General features: G+C 38.4%; 1 protein-coding gene across 2 annotated transcripts; it reads left to right on the forward strand.

The window, feature by feature from the left end:
• The first annotated feature begins 905 nt into the window (after positions 1-905).
• Positions 906-22,712, forward strand: METTL14 (methyltransferase 14, N6-adenosine-methyltransferase non-catalytic subunit). 2 transcript variants are annotated; one of them, XM_067297645.1, is made up of 12 exons: positions 906-1,005; positions 1,509-1,597; positions 2,327-2,414; positions 5,491-5,571; positions 5,970-6,057; positions 8,584-8,674; positions 10,272-10,413; positions 12,903-12,995; positions 14,302-14,418; positions 17,164-17,374; positions 19,308-19,370; positions 20,814-22,712. In XM_067297645.1, exons 1-12 carry the CDS (start codon positions 940-942, stop codon positions 21,125-21,127), a joined length of 1,443 nt encoding a protein of 480 aa, XP_067153746.1. In that variant the 5' UTR covers positions 906-939; the 3' UTR covers positions 21,128-22,712. The 2 variants fall into 2 exon arrangements, with proteins under 2 accessions (XP_067153746.1, XP_067153747.1); XM_067297646.1 differs by lacking the exon at positions 19,308-19,370.
• Positions 22,713-23,340: the final 628 nt, after the last annotated feature.

Genomic DNA, 23,340 nt, shown 5'->3' on the forward strand with positions numbered 1-23,340 from the left:
CATGCTTTTGAAGTGATCATGTTCTGTTTGGAAGACTGATGCTTTGCTGCTGATGGTGACATACTATTACCTCAGGTTAGACTAGAAAAACATTTAATCCCATTTCTTCTGAAATTATCAAAATAATGCTAATAATTGCCCTCGTAAGGATGTTATTGAGAAGTAAGCAGCACAGTAGTGTTTCCCCTGAGGGAAATATACAGTCAGTCACCTAGCAGGAACTTCTAAGCAAACATTTGTGAGGATCAAATAACCCCTCAGAATCGACTTGAGGAAAAGCAAGTGGAGACATGCGATGGTATTTAATTACTCCATGATGTGATTATGCATATCCAGTTTTCAAGTAGGTTTATTATTTCAAGTTTCCTCAACGTTTTCTTGACGATTATATTCGACCATCATATTTCTCCTCTTGGTTTCTGAACACAGCAAACTCTTACTGACAGAAACGCTGTTTCTCACACACTGCGCACACGACTCACACTTCCCCAGTAGACACAATCCTTGGGAGATCTCAAAGAGTGGTTTACGGGATACTTCTGCAAAACGTTACTTGCGCCTTACGCAGGACTGTGCAGATGGCTGGTCAGTGCTGACGGCCGCTACGAATGCGGAATATTTTTAAAACCGTTTTTTAAATCCCACAGCGGGATTCACCCAAAACACGCTAAGGCACACGCACCCGGCCTGAGGCGCTGCGCCAGCGGCGCTCTGCGCGCCCGCCCTGCCGCCCAGCACCACGCCGCCCCGGCCCCGGCCCCGGCCCCGGCCCCGGCCCCGCTCCCCCCGCGGCGGCTCCGCGCCCGCCCAACATGGCGGCGCGCTGCGCGGGGCCGCCCTCCCCGCGGGGCGCCGGCCCACCGTGACGGGGCGGGGGCGGAAGTGACGCGCGCGCGGGCGCCCGGCGGCGCGGGATCCCGCCGGCGCGGTTGCTGGGCGATGAACAGCCGCCTGCAGGAGATCCGCGAGCGGCAGAAGCTGCGGCGGCAGCTCCTGGCGCAGCAGGTGGCGAGCGGGGCCGCGCGCGCGGAGGGGGCCGCGCGCCGGCGCTCGCAGCGCGTGAGCGCGGCCGGCCCCGCCCTTTTCCCGGGGGGGGGGAGGCGCGCGCCCGCCCCAGGGGCAGCCGTGCCGTTAACGGTAGCGGCGCGGCCGTTGGGGGGAGGGGGGCGCCCCTGGACTGCGTGAGCTGCAGGGCCCCGCGGCTGGTGGCCGCTAAGGCGACACAGAGGTCGCTGCCCTCGGCCCGGGAGCGGGGCGCCAGCCCCAGCCCCAGGTGCGGGCGGTTTGTGCGAGCCGCCAGCGCAGGTGGGAGAGCTTATGTGGTATCTGCGGGAGGAGGAGCAGGGGGGCTCGCTGCCGGGGAGCTAAGGCACCCCGCAGCAGCGCTAGGCTGGTAGAAAAGTATTTCCAGTCTAGGAAGTGGCGCTTTGTGAGTTGGTTTGCTTTTGTTTTTGTTTGTTTTTAACAAGTGATGATTTTGGCTTGGACTTATTTTGCTTTTCCTTCAGTTAGGAGCTGAAAACGCAGACAGTATTGGTGCTGTGTTGAACAGTAAAGATGACCAGCGGGAAATTGCTGAAACAAGAGAAACATGCAGGTCTGTATTGGTGTGCAGTTTCCGTTAGAAATTAGTTTTTATTACTAGTAATAAAAGCCTTTAAAAGAGGAAGAGAATGAGATTGCTTTTTCAAAAGGAAAAGTAAAATTGTGCAGTTTATGTGAAAACATGCTATTTAGTGAAAGGAAATGCTTTAGCCACTCACATCTGAACTTAGGATGAGTAGGGTTTTGTCAGTAACTTCCAAGAACAGTTTGGAAATATGAGGCTTGGGGAAATCAAGGCCAGCTCTTACTTGCTTTGTTAAAAAGTTACTGTGGTGCAAAACAGAGCTGTGAGTTTAGGGTATGCTGTCTGCTTTGTCCTAGAGCCTTTATAACCTTTGCTAAAAGCAATTTCAGGGTACTTCACTCTGGTTCAAAAGTTCTTATACAACAGTAGAAACATCCAGTTGGAAAAACAGCACAAAGTTGCTAGTTTAATTTTAAAGTAACTCTGGATAGATACTGCTTCAATTAAAATAAGCTGTACCTTTTAGAACAGAAAAATGAAGTGAGATAACTTTTCAGGAGCCTTATCCTTGGGAAGGTGTGCTTGTCTCTAATATGCTGAGAGAAACAACTTATATGAGAAGCTTCAAAATAATTTCATACTACTTTGATAGAAACATGCGGTCAAGGCAGATAATCAGAGCCATTTCTGAAACATTCTCTCCTCTCTGTAGAGACAAAAACTGCTTTATATGAGGAATTCTTTCTATGTTTATAGGGCTTCTTATGATACATCTGCACCAAATGCAAAACGCAAATATCCAGATGAGGGAGAAGCTGATGAAGAAGAGATTGAAGAATATAAGGTAAGAAAAAAGGAAGAAGTTTGTGACTTTATTTCTGTTAGTGTTCATGCGCTACTGAGGGACATACTTTAAAGCATCTGGATTAGGAAAAACATACACACACTCACACACGCACCTGTGTGTGGCATGTACATCTGTATCTAATGTATATGGATAGTTTAAAATCTTCCTTGATGTCCTCCCCTGCAAAGATCTGAGAGAGCTGGAATGGACTCCTAGTGGTTCCCTTTGGATGTGTCCTAGTGGTTCCCTTTGGATGTGGCTTAGGTGCGCTGGATTCTGTGTTCACCAGAACCCAATATTTGGAAGCCTGATTTGCTTGTAGTGCCTTGGAGAAAGTAGGTTAAAGCATTAGTGCCCAGGAGCATGCTTGTGTGCTGTTGCTGCTTGTCTTGTGTGGGATAAAGTGGTAAAGTGTGTATGTGCTTGGGAACACAAAAAAAATCTTGACCGGGGTTTCTTCATATCAGAAGAAAGGCTTGCATTTGGAAAGTGGCAGGCCACAGGATGAGGTATGGCAAAGTTGAGGATATCTTCCAGTTTCCCTGTTAAGTGCAAGGATGCACTTTAGTTGTCAAAGCATGTGACTCTTGTCATTGACATGTTCTCCATTAACTTGGAACTTACCCTGAGGTAGGCTGTAATGGCTTAGAAGTGGCCAGACTCTTACTGTATTGTTGAAATTGAAATATATATTAATAATATAAATCTTGCATCAACTTCAATCAAGCAGATGAATAGATAGAAGAAACTTGAAACCCACAAGTAGAACGGCTGTAGTAGATTTATCGGCTGTTTTCTGTAGATCCTGCTAATGCCCTGTTGACAAGGAGGTAAGGACTTAAAAAGTCGCACAGTATTTACTATTTATGTAGTCTTTTCATTAGTACTTTGAGCCAGTTTAAGTTTAGTCTTGTAATACGAACTGGTTTAAAAATCTGGTTCCTTATGATACTAAGCCTACTTGGATTTAGTTTTCTTTAATATGCCTTAGAAAAAGTAATAATAGACTTAGCTGTTGGTGTTACAGACAAATATTACCAATTTGTCAGGCATTAGTTTTGTTAGGAAAATTAGAGGTCAATATTTTGACGTAAAGTGAGTTGTGTCTCTCTAAAACCCTGATTTGCAGTATTGGTTCTAGGTGATGTTCTTGATTAATCTCTCTGTAGTGGTTTAAAAATTTTTCTGTGCCGCTGTGCAAATGAATATTTTCTCAAACTGCTCTAGCTGGAGCCTGAGTGTCTAGCAGTAACTGCTGGTAAAGACGGGTTAGTGTGAAGACATAAGATAGCAGTTACTGAGGTGCAGTGTGATGCTGTGAGTTCTGTAGGGGTAGAGTGCGTGAATGTGAGTGTGAAACCTTCAGACAAATGCAGTTGGAGATCTTGGAGGATTTGTGTCAGTTCCAAGTGTTCCAAATGGAGAGCAAAGTGAGCTGATGACACCTAAATGCCTTATTTTGATATTTTGAGAGAAGTCTGAAGGGTGAGGTTGCCTATTTCATTACATAGGGGAAGTCTGAGAGCAGTTTCTCAGAAGATGAGGTGCAGTAATCTTCTGTGCCATCTAGGGACTTCTGATGTGAATTTTTTTTTTTTTTTTAAGGGTAGAATAAGTGTATAGTTATAGTGAGGATTCTCAGTAAGTATCAGGTTGACATGACAATAAAGGACAATTTATTAGGGGAGAGAGTGTTTTTTCTTAGTGAAAGGTCAAAATTTTTTGTATCTTTGAACAGAAATCAAAATCTTCACTGCTACAAGTAGATAGAAAAAAAAATCTGATGACCTGAGTTGGCCCAAGTTCTGTTGACTCTTGTCTGTAGGACTCAGACACTTTCTTGTGTCTTGATTATTTAAAAAAATTACTCCATTTAAGGAGTTAATCTTAACATCATCTGTTTTTAGCTTGTTGCATCTGAAATGCTGTGTATGTAACGTCTCCCTGTTAATTGCTAGGCTGCATTAGAAGTGTTTTTCTGAGACCTAAAAAAACCTCTGAACTTGCAATCAACTTTTGTATTTGACAAAGGAAAGGGCATGAGATAGAGCTGTTAAATGAGGAGAAGGGATATTCTTTGCTGTATAATCCCTGGTATTAAGAAATTCTTTGCATCTCATTTTATAATATTGTCAGTTTGATGTTCATGGTATATTTTTATCAGTGTTAACTATCTGAGAAAATGAAATATGGTATCCTTTTTAGAAAGAGGAAAGGGAAGGACTCCTTATTTATACTCCTTCATTTTTCATTTAAAAACTATTATTTTTTCTGCTAAATACCTTGAGTAGGGCTATTTCCATATTAAAAGAAAGAGTGACATGAAGGAGAGATTCTCTCCTTCCCCTCCCGCCCATTTCCCTCCTTGAGCTCTGTGTTGAACGTTCTGCGTATATTAGCGTGACGGAACTCTAAACTGCAGAAGTTGGATGAGCAGACAATTGGTCACCCATTAACTGAAAAAAAACCCCACAACAATATTCATCTTTCTGCTCATTTTGAGGCTGCAAAATGAGGAGTTTAAAAGGAATTTTAAGAAGAGTCAAAATGAAATACTGTTTTTGCAATGTGATGTGTTCCTTTAAAGTGTGGGCTGTGACTCATTTATGCTGGGGAAAAAAGTTTCCATTGCTAAGGTTGAAACTTAAGAGATGATTGAGTGGACATAAATTTTCAAGGGTTTCTACTGACTAAGAACTTCAACAAACCGTATCACTTGCCTTAGTCCAAAGAGTGAAAATTCTTTGGGACAATAGTTATAAATTCTGCACCTTGTAAAGCACTGCCTACAATGTCAGGCTCTAGAAGTGAATGGTTTCTTACTTTATTCTCCTTTCTGAGGCCTCTTCAGTAACCGTCTCAGTGATGAGAGAGAGACAGACCTTTCTAGCAACAGGTCAGATGCATATTTCTTTTTCTCTCCGAAACTGGAACTGGAACTGTTCACGATCTGCTGTTTCAGGAGATTTATGTTCCTAGACAGCTCACTTCTTCCTTCATTAAGAAGCAGAATAATAGTGAGGAGAGAAAGAACGTGATCCTACATACCTATAAAATCTTCTTTATTCCCAAGGATGAAGTAGAGCTGCAGCAAGATGAAGAGAACCTACCGTATGAAGAAGAGATTTACAAAGATTCAAGTACCTTTCTTAAGGTAAGCTATTCCTGCAGTGGGAAGTCTGGTCAAAGATTGTGTAGTTGTGTTAAACTGTTTCTGCAGTTGATGGTATTTGAAATATTACCTTAAGGGCTGAAATTACTAACTGGGATTTGAAGGTATGTAATTTTTCTGTGAAAGATATGACAGTAATTAATGTTTACATTGATCTGACTAAAAAATTTATATAAATTGTCTGTTCTGGGTTGACCTACAATGAGCCATAATAATGGTGAGCCTGGTTTGGAACTAAAAGTGCAATGACTGTCTTTTTTTTTTTTTTTAGTCTTAGAAAGGCATGTTGGGGAGGGAGAGGGGTCAAACTAACCCAAGTAATGTGTATGTTTGTCCAGATATTCTACCTTTGCTCTCACTCAAGTCCTTTTGTTCTCTAGGGGACTCAGAGCTTAAATCCACACAATGATTACTGCCAACACTTTGTGGATACAGGACACAGACCCCAGAACTTCATCAGAGATGTGGGTATGTCATAGTCAGTAATTGATTGAAGGTATCTCATTTTATGCAATTGCACTGCTTTTTCTTCCCCTTCTTGCTTCCTCACAGTAACTGGAAGATGTAGATATGCATTGTCTTAAGCAGATACATTCCATAGTTCTGTCTCTCTGCGTGCATATATATCAATGTATAAATTTATATGAATGATTGTTATATACTAATTCAGTTAGAGGGTGAGTATTACCAAGGTTATCTTTGGTTTTATTTGAAAGTGTTTAAGCAGGAAAAGGTTTTCAAGACTAAGCTGCTCTGGTCGTTCCAGAAGGCAGACAAGTCTAGTGAGCACATCTTGAAATCTTTGGAAATTTAAATGACTGACTTATAGTTCAGCTGTTTCGTGGACTGCTTTGCCTCTGAGAACTCATGTAGTGTGTAAAATATGGATAATACTGAAGTAGATAGGCAATATGGATAATATTTACCAGCTTAAGTAAGTGCAGACAACCCACTAGAAGGCCAAACATATTACTGAGTTTGGACAATGTTATTTTTAAATTTTGTATATTTACTTTCACTCAGCCGTCACTGAATTTGTTCTTGAAATCTTACTTTATTAGGCCTGAATTTAATGTGTCTAAAATTAAGGTATTACTTTGTCCTATTTTCCAAAATGGGTTCCTAGTAGCTATTTGGTTTAAAACAAAGCAGGACACCTCCCTCTTCACAATTTTCTGCAAGATTTATTCGGCTTTTATTTTATCAAGTTTAAGACTGTCAAGGTAAGAACTGACATAGGCGGCTGTTCATAGGTGCCAGCCCAAAGAGGTTCTGTGCGTCTGTCTATTGAGGTAATAATAGTTCGTTTCTTCTGTTTTGTGAATGCTTCTGTAAAATACATCCTGATGTTTAGTATTAAAACTTTGACATTTTGACTCAGTTATATCTTTATCTAAAAGCATCTGGGCCTCACAGTTATGCACCTAAATTACGCATACATTGTTCTCTGAAATGAGATGATTACTAAGACAGTAAACGTTAGCCCATGTTATTTACTCTGACTTCTTGACCCCCTAAAACAGGGAAGGAATGGGATAGCTTGTGAAAGAAGTGCTGATGTGGAAACGAATATGTCTGCAGCAGTTAGTCTAGACCCTTTATTAGAGATGAGATACATGAAGTTGCATCCTGGCTAGCTAAATGTTAAGTGTACACGAAGATCAAAAACCAGGTGCTATTGTGTAATTGACCACCACCCTGTTAACAGCTGTGGGGAGGTAGTGGTTCCATGATGCCCAGTTATTTCTTTTTGGTGTTGCTGTTGAAAGAGAGAGAGAGATGGTTACCTTCTGGGAGAGACCCTTCTTTTTAACAACCCAAGTCATCTTCACTGAAGGTTCTTTTGCATCTGTCACACAGCTGCCGATAATTGGCTTCTACTCCTGCTAGTCAGGAGTACTTGACTCTTTCTCCATCTTGTTCTTCTGGCACTGGCTGGAAGCAACACAACAGTGGAAAGAAAAAATCCTATTTTTTTTCTGTTGTTGGGTATTTGAGGAAAACAATTATAATTTTTGTTTTCATTATGCACAAGTAACTGTGATGATAGTGAGGTTTTATATAAAGAATTTGGCTTTTGCCAGAGCAGTGCTGGAAATGAGAGTTCAGAATTACGAACTGAAGTAAAAGAGGATTTTTTCTCCCAAGAATTAGGACCATTTAAATTTGCAAATGTGAATGAATGTTAAGCTTTGCAATAAGACCTAAAGTTGAATTCATGTTGAGTTGGGCAGTGGGGATGATACCTTTTTGACTTCTGCTGAGGCTACTATAAATAATAATAGGAAAAAAAAACCCCCAAACTATTTCTACTTCCTTTTGGAGGAGGGGACTGTAGTGTGCTGAAGAGTGTATTTTTTAAAAAAAAAAAACAAACCCAAACCACAACTTATTGCAGAAAAACTAACTAGGATTCTCCCTTTTACATTCCGTACATGCAAAAGCTTTTGGATATTAATTTTCAAAACTAAGTCTAGGAACCCAAGAAATAAGTGCAGAGACATTTAAATCTCCATGACTGACACTAAACATCGAATCTCAATATAAAGGTTGCCCAAGGGAGCCAGCTACAACCAAATTCCCAATTTAGAAATAATCTGGAAATGAGTGTTAATTTGGGTCTTAAAATAAACTTATGGCTGGAGGAATAACAAAATAGCTTTCTGCTGTTATTCCTCTACCACCTAGCTTAAGAAAAAGCCTGTTTCCTTCTTCTGGAAGCAGTTGTGGACTTCTGGTCACTGTAGTGGTCTAGGGAAGATCAGAGCGTTAGTGTTTAATTCAGTAACAGTAGCCATAGTTAACTGGATGGAGACAGGAAGCTTCTGTAAACTACTGATCAAAAAACCTGCTTTGGAGGGGTTGATTTGTTCTAAAAAAAATGAAATGAAGCTGAATATTAACATTTGGGCCTATTCAGAATACTGGAGAATGCTTAATTGATACAGACTTACTCTCTAAGTAGTTGTTAACTTCATGTTTTCTTCTTCTTAGGCTTAGCAGATAGGTTTGAAGAATATCCAAAACTTAGAGAGCTCATCAGATTGAAGGATGAGCTGATATCTAAATCTAACACTCCTCCCATGTAAGTGTTCTTGTGGAAATACCTTTCTCCTCCAGACTGGTTTGAAGTTAGCTGTCTGCTTTGCAAATCTTTTTATCTTTAGCACCTGCTCAGAATTTACACTTTCTATTTCTGCTTGTATATACAAATTAATTAATTGAAACTTCAGAAGAATAACATCTATTTGTTTTGGCTTGCTTAATCTAGATGTTTAATATAGTATACAAACTAGGTTTTCTTTCCAGTGTGTGATTATTTATATTATGCGAAGCTTTGGTTTTTAAAACCGTGCTGTCAGCTGACTGAGCTACAAGCTTTAATCTGGGAATCAAAAGAAATACGCCAAATGATCATGAGTCTCATGATATCCTGCAGTTTACAATAACAAGGAAACCCTTAAAAAAAAAAAAAAGTCTCTTAATATAACTTGGAATTGTTCTTGCAAAAACATTTTGTATAATGTTCAGCTGTCATCTTAGTATCCATTAACCAGATGTTACTTCATAGTTTAAGACCAAAAAAAGTTGAGGCTGAAGTATTTTGTCCTGTTAACTTCTGCTTACCTCTGAGTTTTTGTGGAATGTTAGATGCAATATAAGCATATGGCATGTTACTCACATGTGGTTGAACCTTTCTGAATGTGAACTTACCATTTTTAATATACTGCAGTTCTAATCTGTACCCAGAAAAACAGAATTATTTCATAATCACATGAAAACCTTTGAGGAAATTGTCTGAACAATTGAGGTACAAACTGCAAAACTCAGCTTGCTATTTTGAAGTTAGTTGTGTAGGGTTTTCTGTTTTTGGGGGGGAGTTGTTTTTGTGGGTCTCTTTTTGTGTGTGTGGTGTTAACCTTGTTAGTGCAGAAAAGGGAGAAAGTTATCAAATGCTATCTTCTGATAACACCAAATACACTTATGGAATAATCTCTTCTGGACGCACTGTTAGGGAGAGAGATCTTCTGCAAATCAAATTTAATAAGGCTAAAGGTATTGGGAAGTCATTTTTGATAGTGATACAACAGTGGCTGATGGGCAGATGTGGACGCCAAGTATAAGATTGCATATAAGTAATTAATAAAATCGATGAGTTAGGGTGTTACACTTTGGCTATAAGGATAGAAAAACACATTTCTGCTTTGTGAAAAATAACTACATTCCCAATACTCAATCTTTTGAACATAAAGCAACATATAAGTGGCAATTCTAAAAATATGCTACTTTCCCAAAATGAAGCAAAATGAAGTCTGTTTGCCAGGCAGTGACTGTTTTCTTAAATGTTGATATGTTCTCCTGTATAGTCCATGGATGTGTAATAAGTCCAATGATTCTGTACTAGATATTGCTGTACAGTATGTTGTCTGGGTATCTGTTTCCTGCTTGCTAAAGTAGAATCCTAAACATTGTTTCTTGAAAGGAAGACTTTTAAGTCTAATTTAGTAGCATCTTTTTTAGGCTAAGCGAGAATACTTTGTCTTCCTTGGATTTAGTGTTTAAGCTATATAAACTACACAGGAGACCTTACTCTTAACTGGCCACACAAGTGCTGTGTGGAATATAATTTCAAACCACTATTATACTTTCTCCAAGCAACTTGTCATCTTTTGTTTAAAAAGGTACTTACAAGCAGACTTGGAAGCTTTTGATATTAGAGAACTGAAGTCCAAATTTGATGTGATTCTCCTGGAGCCGCCACTGGAAGAATACTACAGAGAGACTGGCATTACTGCCAATGAAAAATGCTGGACCTGGGATGATGTAAGTCTTTTTCTTATTGTGAAAAATTTCATATGCATACCTGCACGACTAGCTTGAGGACTTAATTTGGTAGCAAAGTGTTTTATAGGATGTGTTTAAGAAAAAATGGGTTATGTAAAAACAAAAATCTAACACACACAGAAACTTAGTTTTATATTTTATGCCTGCACCATTTGTGCTGAGTGTGGGCTTTTTTGTTTGTTTTTTAAGATTTAATGAATTAAGGTATACCTGTTTTCTCTCCCTGAGCCTGACTGAAAACTTAAATGGGGGTAAGGTAAAAACCTACTACTAATCCAAGTTCTGTGCGCTTTTTTTTTTTTCTGTTTGATTTTTTTGCTTTTAAAATTTGGAATATTAATTGTAAATTTTCTCTGGCTTCCTAAAATTTTTGAAGAGGCTTCTGAGATGTGCTTTTTAATACTTTGGTCTTTAGTCAAAAGAGAAGATGAATATGCATCTCCGACATACCTCTTTTCTCCAAAGTATTAATTAGGCATTGAAATGTACCTACCAAACCAACTGTACTCCTGAGAAGCCTGACAAGATAGACTTCTCTTACTTGTGGAGCTTTTCTTCTATTTACGTTTTCCCTTACTGCTTGGTCACCTCAAAGCTTTTTCAAGCCATTTGATTTCTGATCCCTTTTGGGGGAATAAAGGGAAATATTAATGTGAAAATGTGATCTTTTCAAGATCACAGTTGGTGCTTCTGTATTACTGTGTTCTAGTAAGTGTTTACAGAATTAAGTTACAGAAAGAATTAAATTCTTTGTATAGTGACACGTGGATTTCTGTGAAGAAGAAATCAAGATCTATTGATAAGTGACTCCATTCTGTACCTTTGCTTTTTCAGTGAAGTCAGCTCTTGTAAAAACAAGATGAAGTTTAGATGCTATATCCTGTGAAGTGCTGAATGTCATCAAGCACAATAAATTGACCACACAAAGCATGTTTCCCAGGTGCTCTGTCCTTAAAGATTGAACTCGGAGTGGTATTTCTCTTGTATTAGCAGAGTATTCTGCACTTAGGCATTGAATAAAAAGCTTGTTGTACTAATGTTGGATGCTGATAAACTAGCCCTGCTCTGTGTGTCTGTTTTATCTATTAAAAAAACACACACACACCCCCCAAAAAAAAAAAGCAAAAAGGCAATCTCTTTTGGGTAGAGAAGAGTAGCTGATTAAGAAAATGTTAGAGTAATCATGTCAGAAATTCTTAGATTCAGGAGTATGGGTGGAAGTTTGAAGCTAATAAATACCTTTTATTTACAGACCATATCTGATAGATATGCAGGATGATGTCTGCGTTAGCAACTAGTTTGTAATAATAAGAGCGAATCATTGGACTGAAGCAGTAGTTACTTAGTTACTGAGACTTACCTCATCTGTTCTATGCAATTTGGAGGGGTGGGTTACTTGAAATTAGATTTAGTTTGTCCCCTCGGCTGAGACTTGCAAATACATTGCTCCAAAAGTGACTGAGCCAAACAAAAGGATCATGAGAACAAATAAAATTTATGAGAACAAGTAAAATTTATTTTATCTTTAAAAATGAGTTTGAAAGCAAAGGCATTCATGCCTGTGATAAGAGATTAGGTAACCGACCTGTTAGGGATAGATAGGAATTTGTAGGTTACTTTCGTGTTAGCCACACTGTGGTGCATCAGGCCAAAATAGTGCCTGGCAGTGTTGTCTTGGGGGAGGGGGGGGAGTTCTATCCTAACAGGAAAAATTGGAAGTGTTTGAGTTGGGAGTCTTAAGACTCAGTGTTCTATATCCTCTTAGAATGGCTTCTACTGCATTATTTTTCTTCATAGTGACACTGAATGAAGCTTGATTTGATGTGTTAGCAAGTTACAAGTTGAAGAGATTCATCTGTAATGAGTAACAGTTGCTTTGCATCTGAAGTTATTTCACTCTGAATGTTACTCATTTATCTTTGTTGAACCACTGTCTTGATGTGTTCTTACTTTTTTTTTTCCCCTGAAGAGAAAATGGAGAGAATCTTTCCTATACAATAATAGGAATTAGAATGATTTTGTATGTGTGTCTTCCCCAGCTTCAGAGCTGAAAAGAAACAAAACACTATTGCCTCATTATATTTTTTTTAATTACTGAAGGGATGTTAAAATGAAGCACGTGTTTATGGAGGAAAAAAAAAAACAGAATGTATTCATCTTTAAGTCTAGAATATTCTACAAAGATGCAATTTATGTTAAAATGAATGATCAAGTTGGTCATCAACTATGCTGAAAGCATGCTTAGGTTTTGATGAGAACTTTTACAACATACTTGCTGGAAAACAGATTTGAAGGGATAGCTTTGAAGAGAATGGTGTCTAGACTTGCATCTTTAATAAATGTGCTTCCTGAAGGTTCCTGTGACAATGCTGCAACATTTATTCAGTGTTCTTCCTGATATAATCTGTGATTATATCACATAAATTAAGCAAATATTTCATTCAGAAACACTTGCTTTATTTTTTTAGATCATGAAGCTGGAAATCGAAGAGATTGCAGCCCCAAGGTCATTTGTGTTTCTGTGGTGTGGCTCAGGAGAGGGTCTGGACCTTGGCAGAGTGGTAAGATGATGTTTTAATTTAATTAATCAGGGACAGGCTTAAGAGTTTATTTTTATCATTGACTTTCTCTGTGTAGAATTCTCGGCTGTAAATGCTGAGAGATGTTTTGTTACTGTGCTAGAGGGTATATAATTTTAGTGGGTCTAATCTGGCATTAACTGTTCAGATACTGTTATTTTCTAGATGAGCCCCTGTGACTATTTGAGGAAGCATAGTTCTGTAGTGTGTAGAAACTTGTACTGCTGTCTTATTTTCCTTGTATGCATGTTGCTGTAAGGAGCAAAGTGCCACATTTAGTGTGATTACATCACTTTTTTTTTTTTTTTTTTTAAACAGAAGTCTTAATAGTTTTCTCCAGAAACTGTCATCTGAATAGGAAGGTGCTGCTGGTCTATGAAGTGTGATAAAATTGTGTTTTATTACGCTAGGCAATCTTGGAGTTCTAAAGTAATCTTTCTGTATACTGTGGTGGGGCTGCTTGTGTTGGGAACGCTGAAAAAAGAATTTCCAGTAGGCTCTTGTTATGCAGAAACATTCATTTCTTAGTTTGGTCTGTGCTTCCTATTAAAACAACATGATGGTATTCATTAAAGGACGACATGTGGTTACTGATCTGTTTGCTTTATCATTTTCTTATTTTGAGCTTGGTTAAAGTACTCTTCTGGACAAATTAATTTTTGTCATAGACATAGCTGGATGGTTCATGAATATAGCGATAGCCAGATGAGCTTGAGTCCTTAATGATCAATTTTCTCGCTTTCCAAGATAGCACTAGCAAAAATTAAGGATTAAAAACTAGGCATACAAGTTCTTTACAGACTTAGGGAAAGCCACAAAATGATTGCAAAGGCTTTTGGCTCTTTATCTTTTAGAATTTCACTTTTATGTGAAACTCTGGTAGAGTACAGGTGTTAATGGAGACAGGGCCAAGACAGCTGATCACTGCATTGGTTAGACTGGTTCTGATTAAATTTTAAGTGCCATTAGACAGTAAAAACAAGTATACAGTTTCACAGGGGAATCTGTGTGGTGGTTAGGTATTTAAAAAAAAAAAAAAAAAGTGATATGTAGACAAGTCAGTGTGCATATAAACTTTTTTTGTTTGTTTTTGTTTTGAAAGTTTAACAAAACATAGCACAGGCATGCTGGTGGTAAACTCGATATATTTCATGCATCTGTGACAGATTTATCTTCCAGATATGTTTTAACAAAAGTTTAAAGAACCTATTTTATTGTTCTGTTTAGGTTTTTATTTTAGTTTCTGGTATAATACAGACATTGTTTTTGTCTGTCCATAACATTTTAGTGTCTGCGCAAATGGGGTTACAGAAGATGTGAGGACATTTGTTGGATTAAAACCAATAAAAACAATCCTGGAAAGACCAAGACTCTAGACCCTAAGGCTGTTTTCCAAAGGACCAAGGTAAAAGTTTGGCTCAATTTCTACCCTGTTCTCACCCTGTCCCTTTCTGCTAATCAAACACCAGATGCTCCACTGTAGTTGGTGATCTGCTTTCAGGAGAATAGACATCAGGACTTCAAAGTTCTCTTCTGCAAAGCACATATATTGAGGGAGAAAAAAAACAAAACAAAAAAACCCTCATTGGATAGATAACTAACTTCCGTCCCTTTCTTGAGTTTACTCAGTTTGAAGTATAGCAGTATCATCTACATTTAACACTGCTGGGTAGATGTCTATTCTAATCTTCCAAATGTGCTATTCATTTAAGCCTCATTGAAATGCAGATAGCTGAAAAGGGTTTGTAGACTACTGGAATGGGGAGAAAAAATCCTGAGCACGATAATGGAAACTGAATAGAAAATGTTACTGTACATTGCAATGTTTTTGACTTCTTGATTGCTTCAGTTAAGGGGGAATAGTAAATAAGCAATTAGCCTACTAGCAATACCTCTTCTATAACTTACAAGCCTCTTTCTGTATTGGAGGTATAATGTTTTTAGGGCAGGAACACGTTTTGATTGGTACTAAACTTGGCGGTAGAATTTGACTGAATTTAATGTCAAAATAAATCTTTAAAACTGTTGATTAGAAATTGACATAATTTAAAAAAAGCAAAAAAACCAAAACAAAACAAAAAAACCCAGAAGGTTGGCTAATGGTTCTGAACACACGTGTACAGGTATGTGCACAGACCTTGAACCAGATAGAAGGCTGTTGGGGACAATGGATCAGTGAGTGTCTCCTGACTTCCTGAAGACGACTGTCATGCACAAATGACAGAAACAGCTTGTTTTAAATTAAGCAGTTTCTTAGGGATGTATTATAGAAGAAATGTGTACTGAAGGAGGGACAGAGAGAAAAGAATATTCTGATTTACAGGACATAAGGTATGTTATTCATGAACTTGGAGAAAAAAAGTAGATGGGAATAATAAAGAGTTGTCTGGGGCATATATGGATGTAACTGTGGCAGTTAGACTGAATACAAAGAGTTGGTTGACAATAATTTAAACTGTCATTAGCCTCAGGACTCATTCCACGTTCATGAATTGTTTGTTGGATATGTGACTGGTGCTAAACATCCTAAGCTCTGCCTTGGATTTGCCAATTTTTAGGAGCTTAAACTTCCCTTTAAGATATTAAGAATCTTTCTTTGATTTGCATTCACATTAATCCAAAGTTTGTTTGAAAGTTTGTTGCATTTGTTATAAATCTAACATTGCATATAGTATTGCAAATATGTGCAGCTTGCTCATGAGTAAGTGGTTAAAACTTTAGTATAGGAGGGTTTTTTTGGAGACTTCATAACTTCATTAAAAGGGAATTGTTTTGCTTTCTGGTATTAGAGAATTTTTCTGTTCACTGAACAAAGGTTGGGCTGAGGTCATTATTGTTTATGTTGAATGTTGAAAATTGAGCTAGCTTATTCTGACTAAACAGAGAGCTCCATCCTTTGTAGAAGACATACTTACCAATGATGACAATAGTAAATGTTATCCTTTTAGTTTAGGCATCCCTCAAGATGGAAGCTTTATGCTGTGTGCCTGTGTGATAGTATCTGAGGTACTGATGAATCACATTACACATGTTACGAAAATAAAACTTCTTGCATAGTTCTTCTAAAGACCAGACTTACTAGACTTTGCCTGATGGGTAGTTTGCTTAGCAGTATTCTGTGTTTTGTTTAGTTAAATTAAAGGTCTGAAAACCCTGCAACAGTTAATCAACTGCATATATTTGATGGGTCACCTTTTTTGCCTTTCATATTTATTCACTAACTCTTAAAGTCCTTGCCAAAAATCTGGAAATGATTATATACTTGTCTGCAACTCTCTTAGAGCCATCTGGTGATGCTTAGTAAATCAGTATTTTATGACCTAAGGAAAATTGCTCATTTGAGCATAGTATTCCCAGAAACAGAACTTTGAACTCAGTATATAGAGTCCTCATTTCATCCTGTACCAGTTATGGTGATTCTTCATTCATAGATATATACTAGTCACTTCCATTGATCTATAATATTGTAGAGGAAAGGAAAGCAGTGCTTATTACACTTGAACATTTTTAATGCTGGCAGAATTGACTCTGAGTGCATTGATACCTTGATAGTGATTTTTACCTCTTTTGATGCTGTTGTATTTTCTAGAAAGGAATTTGGGGGTGAAGGCTACTTTTGTAAAAGAGGTACAATATGAAAAAATGCATGTATTAATAGTTCTTTTACTTTCACTGACTGGCTATTTTATGACTGAACACTTTGAAGGTTGTTTTTATGAATAAAGTTATGAGAATGTTGATACTTACTCTTCCTATCTCCTTGTACTCAGTCTTTTCTTGTGGAGAGTTCTCCATCTCTTTCCAAATTGAACTTCTGTAAGTTTGTAGTAACTGGAAGAAGTCCAAATATCTTATTTCAGTCTCTGAATAATTTGAGTTTTAGCACTTTGAAGTGGAGGTCATCAAAACAGGTAACTTGAAGTACTCTCTCTCCTTTGTTTTTGGAAGGTTTTCTTGGTGGCTTCAGCTTGTTCAGACTTTCTAGTTCAAAATTTAGACTGTTCTCTATTTAAGAGTAGGATTTAGTCTGCTTAGAATTTAGTCTGTCTAGAATTTTCCTTCCTCTCCATGGTGTTCAAACCTCCAATATCTGTGATGTAACAGTGTGCGAGGCACGTGACAGCTGCTGTTCTGTGTTTTATGTGTGTAGGAGCACTGCCTCATGGGCATTAAAGGAACTGTGCGTCGCAGTACAGATGGTGACTTCATCCATGCTAATGTTGACATTGACCTAATAATCACAGAAGAGCCTGAAATTGGCAACATAGAAAAACCTGTAGAGATTTTTCACATCATTGAGCATTTCTGCCTTGGACGACGGCGTCTTCATCTTTTTGGAAGGGACAGTACAATTCGACCAGGTAGCTGTTCTGTTTATTTTGTCAGAGTTAAATTTAAACTTGTTTTACTAACCCTCTTCCATCATCTGAAGACACTTAATGAATTCTAAGGGAAGCTGAGACAAAATAGTGTTTAATTTTAATGCATGACTCTCCTGTTTGCACTAGCTTGCAGGTATGATCTTAACTTCACACAGCACAGAATAAAGTACATTTCAGTAAGCTTTTTGGACAAGGAGTTGCATGGTCTGGAGTGTTTGTCTTTCCTGGTGACTTATCCATAGTGGAAATCTGGTAGGAAGAGAGAAAATGTACTGGACAGAGAGATTTTCCAGGTTTCCCTATCCTCTCACTCCCTGAGACAAGTTATCAGCCTCATGTTCAGCAGCAGAGGAGGATTATGGCATCACCAGACAGTTCTCCCAATGCCAGGATGGTATCGAAGTGGCTTCTGATATAGTTAATGCTCTGTTCCCCCATGATCAAATAGAACAAAAGATCTCTTGTGCATATTTTTTTTAGCAAAAAAACCCTATCCTGGGATGAATCTTCAGCCTAAGTTGCAGGAACAACATATGGAGTCATTCTAATTGTGTGTTACAATTATGGTTGTAATTTCTGCTATTGTTACTATAGCAGAAGTCACAAATCCAGTTTACCACTGCCTACTGTTAAGTTTTATTTTCTAAATATTTATTTTTAGAGGTAAATAATTGCTTAAACAATAAGACCTCCAGACTTCTGTTTTCTCCATCTCTAGTTGAAGGTAAATCCTGAAATTGTTCAGTATCCCAGTGGAATAATGAAATGTATGGTCTTGTCTTTTTAAGGTCAAATCCTGTAATATGGCCTTTCTACTAAACTTTTATTTTTGGACTTAATGCACTAAGCTCCACAGTAGTTCTGAAAACTGAAATGTCTTTATCATGTGCAAGACAGAATAGCAGAATTCTGTGCTGGTTGTAGAATTCACGTGAGTGTCCTGAAAAGCTTTCCAGAGATATGCCATAGGTCAGACAAATTTGAAGGAGATGCATTCTTAGTTTATGTGAAGATCTGTCAATCACAAAGCAGTGTTGTTTGGAAAGTCTGTGACAGCTGTCAGTTTTCTTAAGAAGAAAATTCTTCCTTTTTAACCAATATTTTGGCCAATTCCTGTATCTAATTCAGCAGTGAGTATGGCAAAATACAGCTGTGTTGTGTTTGTTTTTTCCATGTCATCTGTTTATACTTCTCAGAAGCATGATTTCTTTCTCTAAACTTATTTCAAATCACTCTGAGCTAAGTGCTGGTCCCGTTTCCAGCATCTCAAAACCTTATCTCTAACACTGAGACTGCTGTATCTGGCATGATAGAAAACCTGTAGAAGTATATGGATCAGACGAGACGTGGTAACCGCTTTCTGTGGAATTGCAGGGAGGGATGGTTGGGCCCTTCAGTTTCTCACGTGTAAGTGATGAAGGAATTTCACCACAGGAAAATACTGACTACAAGAATAAAATCTCTTTTGACATCTTTTAGGTTTGTATATCAGTTGTCTGTCCTGTTTCAGCCCTAAAGCCTAATGTGAAGTAGAATTTGAAAGTTCTGTGTGTCCCCCTCCCCAAATCTAAGAACATTTGAATTGACAAACTTCATACCTAATGTTATGGATAAGGTATTCATGCTTTACATATAGATACTGTGAGTGTTGGTCTCTGAACAATTTATGGTAACACTGCATCCTTTAAAAAGGAGGGTGGAAAAAAAAGGGGAATGTGAGTGGGGAAAGTGCTATAGTTGCACTTGCTTTAGATTCTTTTAGCAGTTTTAGGTAATGCTGTCTTTCACTAATTAGAAATTAATAGTTTGGGTGACATGGAGAAATGGGTACAAGTTCAACCATGGTCTGTTTTGCTGCATATGAGAGCTAATACTTATGATACAGAAATTGTTGCTTATTCTTCTATTGCAGTTGGAATGAAATATACATCAGTACAAAAGCTACAAGCAATAAGTTATCTAAATCAGTTCCAAGGTGCTTAAGTGTTTTCTCTTTTGCTCATAAGAAATGATTATTAGCCATTCCTATTCTTTCACTGGCCTTTGGCTTGAATTTTAATGATGTCAGTCTTAATTCTGCTAGCTACATATGGTTTTTTGTAGAAGGACTTTTTTTAGGCAGTCCTTTAATGTGGTTTTATGTAAATTCACAAAACTAAGTGTTGCACAGTGTCATGTAAGTCTGACCCAGATTTTGTATTTTTAAACTGAGTGATTATCTTGGAACAGCATTACATACTTTAAATCCTATAGGTCATTATAGCAATAGTGACTCCCCCCCCCCCTTTTTTTTAAAATCAGGAAGCTGGCAGAACACAGCATTTTTACTGATTATCACCTTGAATTTAAAATTACTGTTTGTGAGTGCTCACAGGGCCCAAGAAGTATGTAAACCTAAACAGACTCTTCCTTTTTTTAAATGTGTGGAAAGCAGGGCAAAGATTAACACTGTACTCTGTCTTGGCAATGTAAGTAAAGAACTGATTTTGGGGTTTTTTTTTTTTTGGTTTTCTGTTTTTATACTCCTTTTCTATGTGAGCATGTTGTTGAGATCACTGAACCACATTTTTCTTATTTAATACATGATGTAACTGGAAGTTAAATTTCCAATGACGTATGCACGTGCGCGCACTGTCGAAGACCCATTTCAAAAGCCCTATTTTATGCCCAAGCCCTGTTTCAGTTTGTTATTTCAAGAAATATGTGATGTGCTTGACTTAAATGCCTGCCTGATTTCAGTTTCACTTGGTGAAGCTGAAGTGCCCACTGAACGTATGCTTGTTCATAAACAGGTTAATTTAACACTTTAAGCTTTACTTTCATATTATGTTGACTTCAGCAACACTGCTGTTTCATTGTGTTTTTAAGCCTGTGCTACACCATGCTTTGCTCTTGGCTGTGGAACTGTTTTTTTGGAGAGAAAATTACCTAATTGAAGTTTAAATGCCTTTTAAAAAAGAGGGGACAGGAGAAGGAGTGTGTGTTTGTTGTTATTGTTGGGCGTGTGTGGGGTGGTGGTGGTGTGTGGGTTTTTTTTGTTTTTTTTTTGTTTTTTTTTAAACAGATGAATTTACTGATTTGGTATGCAGCCTAGTCCCAGAGGGGCTGGGAAACGGTGTTATGGCATCAGAATAAATAGAAAGGAGGGGGAAGGTGTGTTGTGAAACTACAGCTTGAATGTTTCCATGCCCGTATGTAACAAAAACAAAAAACCCCTTACAAATATTGGACTAAAATCTTAACTCTTCAACAATTGTGCCATTCTAGCAGGGAACTCTTAAATCTGATCAGTAAAGCTGATGTGTATAGAAATGTATGTTCTCATCACTTCAGTGTTCACTTCCTAGGAAAAAGGCAGTAACGGCCTTGAAGCGTGAGGTTTGTTGTTGCTTTTGTTGACTTTGTTTTTATTCTTTAGGTTGGCTGACTGTAGGACCCACCCTCACAAATAGCAATTTCAATGCAGAAACATATTCTTCGTACTTCACTGCTCCAAATTCCCACCTGACTGGCTGCACAGAAGAGATTGAGAGACTTCGGCCCAAGTCGCCACCACCCAAGTCCAAGTCTGACCGAGGAGGTGGTGCTCCCAGGGGAGGAGGACGAGGCGGGACTTCAGCAGGCCGAGGAGAAAGGGGCAGAGAGAGGAACAGAACTAATTTTCGGGGTGAGAGGGGTGGCTTCAGAGGGGGGCGTGGAGGCACCCATAGGGGTGGCTTCCCCACACGCTGATGACTGTTAAGGAATTACTTCTTCCCCTGGTCCTATGCCTCATCTCTGAATCTTTTTTTCTTAGTCTTGTTTCTGCTAAAGTGAATTATTCTGGGGACTCAAGCTAGATGACTTTTAAAATTGTTTTTGGTGCAAGCAGTTCCAAATATTCGGCCTTCCCATGACTGACCTGGCACATCACCTCACTTGGCAGGCAGGATCCTGCACTTGAATGGCACTAAACTCGGCCTCCTGGCAGCTTCCATTCGTCAAAGCGGAGAGAGCCATCTCTTCAAACCATGGATAGGATGGAAGTGAAGATGCTTGCTCTTCCCTTCTAAAACTTGCAAGTTGTGGGCTTTTTTAACTATAGTTTTTCTCCAAAATGTGGATTCTTCTTCCTTCTTTGTAGGTCCAGGTGTGGACTGACTTGGATTAATATGACATAATGGGCATGAAATGCAGTTCTGAGTTGCATAGCAATAGCAGACTTATTCTCTTACTCATGGAAGAAAAAGTGCTGTGTCTATATTGACACTTATTTTAACTTCTCTTAAACCAAGGAGCAAATCGAATAAATAGAATTCTATTTTTTCCTTATTTGGCCTAAATTTTCTGAATCATTTATGGGAACAGGAAACAAATAGTTTTTGTTTTTGTTTTGAATTTTTTTTTCCTCTCTCCCCTTTTCATTCATGGAGTATGTGCACTCACTTTTCATGTTCATAGTGGGGAGAGTGGTAATTCTGCCCAGTCACAATGTTGTGCTTCATGGAAAGCAAAAGCTTATTGTGCATTTATATCCAGTCCAGAATGTCTACATAGATCTAGATTGTTTCTTTAGCAGGGATTTTCATCCAGTGTCTGTTAATAACCTTGTTCTTTAGTAGGGAAAACCAATTTTATTGCAGGACGATTGCAGTGTAAGTAATAGAAAGACCTTGTTGGAGGCCATATTGGAAATGTAAGGAGATGTTACAAGAGGGGAGTGCTTTCTGACAGACGTGTGGCCTGGATAATGAGGGCACCGAAATTAGAACTGAGTGGGTTTTGCTTTGCCTGCGGACCTTATGTGCATTGGAAATGGACTGCTGGTGATCAGCTCCGCAGTACACTGTGTCTGGGAAAGTGATTCACTTTGGTATGTACAGTATTGGTTTTTAGAAAATAACACAACTCTGAACTTCTTGGACAATACTTGGTAGACTGAACAAACCTGGCCATCGAAGTCCCAAATTCTTAGGTATGGATTTCAGAGAATTGGCTTTTAAGTCTCATGATCTTTATCGGTTGAAGCCTAGCTTTTATAAAAACTATCCTGTAAAGTACAGAAATATTAAACTTGTTTATCAAAGCCAGTATTGAGATATTTTTCTTAATATTTTGTGGGTTTGCTCTGACTGTTCTTAAAGAAGGTTGTAGAATGAGTAAGTTTTACTGTAATTTCCTGTCTACTGTTATAAAAGAGCAGATGGTAACTGTTCCTTTGGTGCATGAGATCTTGGCACAGAAGCTTGTTTGGTAGGGTCTGGTCAACTTCACAGCCTTTGGTAGTATTTCTAGCAAGGGACTGGTAATGAGTAAATAAAACTCTTGCCTTTGTTTACATTTTGTTTCTTCCTGTGTTAGAGCTGCAAAGCTGAAGAGTCACTGAAGAGTCAGAAGATTGAATCTGCTTTTCGGTGTAGCCTAAACATAAGTGGTTGAGATGTGCGTCTGCTTTAGAGTTGCAGAAGTCACGATGCTGCTTGAAACTTCAGCAAAATTAAAATGTGAAATTAATTGCATATGGTCTTGTAAATAATCCATCCTGTTTGAACTTGCAGAGGAAGTTATGTTTCTGGATTTTCCCTTAAAGCTGAAATAGCTAAAATACTGTAAAAAGGAGGGGGTGGGGAAATACTGCTAGGGACAGTGTTAGAGTGTACCTATGTTTGGATGGGCCAGCTCCCCAAAAGGTCAGAGGAAGTGAAATGGTACCAAACGGCTTGCCTTACTCTTTTTAATTGAGGTTAACTGGTAGGGAAACAGAACATTTGAAATGTCAGCTATGAAGAAAAGATACCTGCTGGTCATGTTCTAAAGCTGCTGTTTCGATAATGATTTGGAGCAGATTGCCTGTAGAGGGTAGTGCATAGGTGTGTGTACCCAAAGGCTTGGTGCAGCATACTTGTGGTTGTAGAGATGATGGAAATCATGCTCACAAAATACTGTAGTGAAACTATATATCTTTT

The sequence above is a fragment of the Apteryx mantelli genome, chromosome 5 (genome assembly GCF_036417845.1).
Source record: "Apteryx mantelli isolate bAptMan1 chromosome 5, bAptMan1.hap1, whole genome shotgun sequence".
Taxonomy (NCBI): domain Eukaryota; kingdom Metazoa; phylum Chordata; class Aves; order Apterygiformes; family Apterygidae; genus Apteryx; species Apteryx mantelli.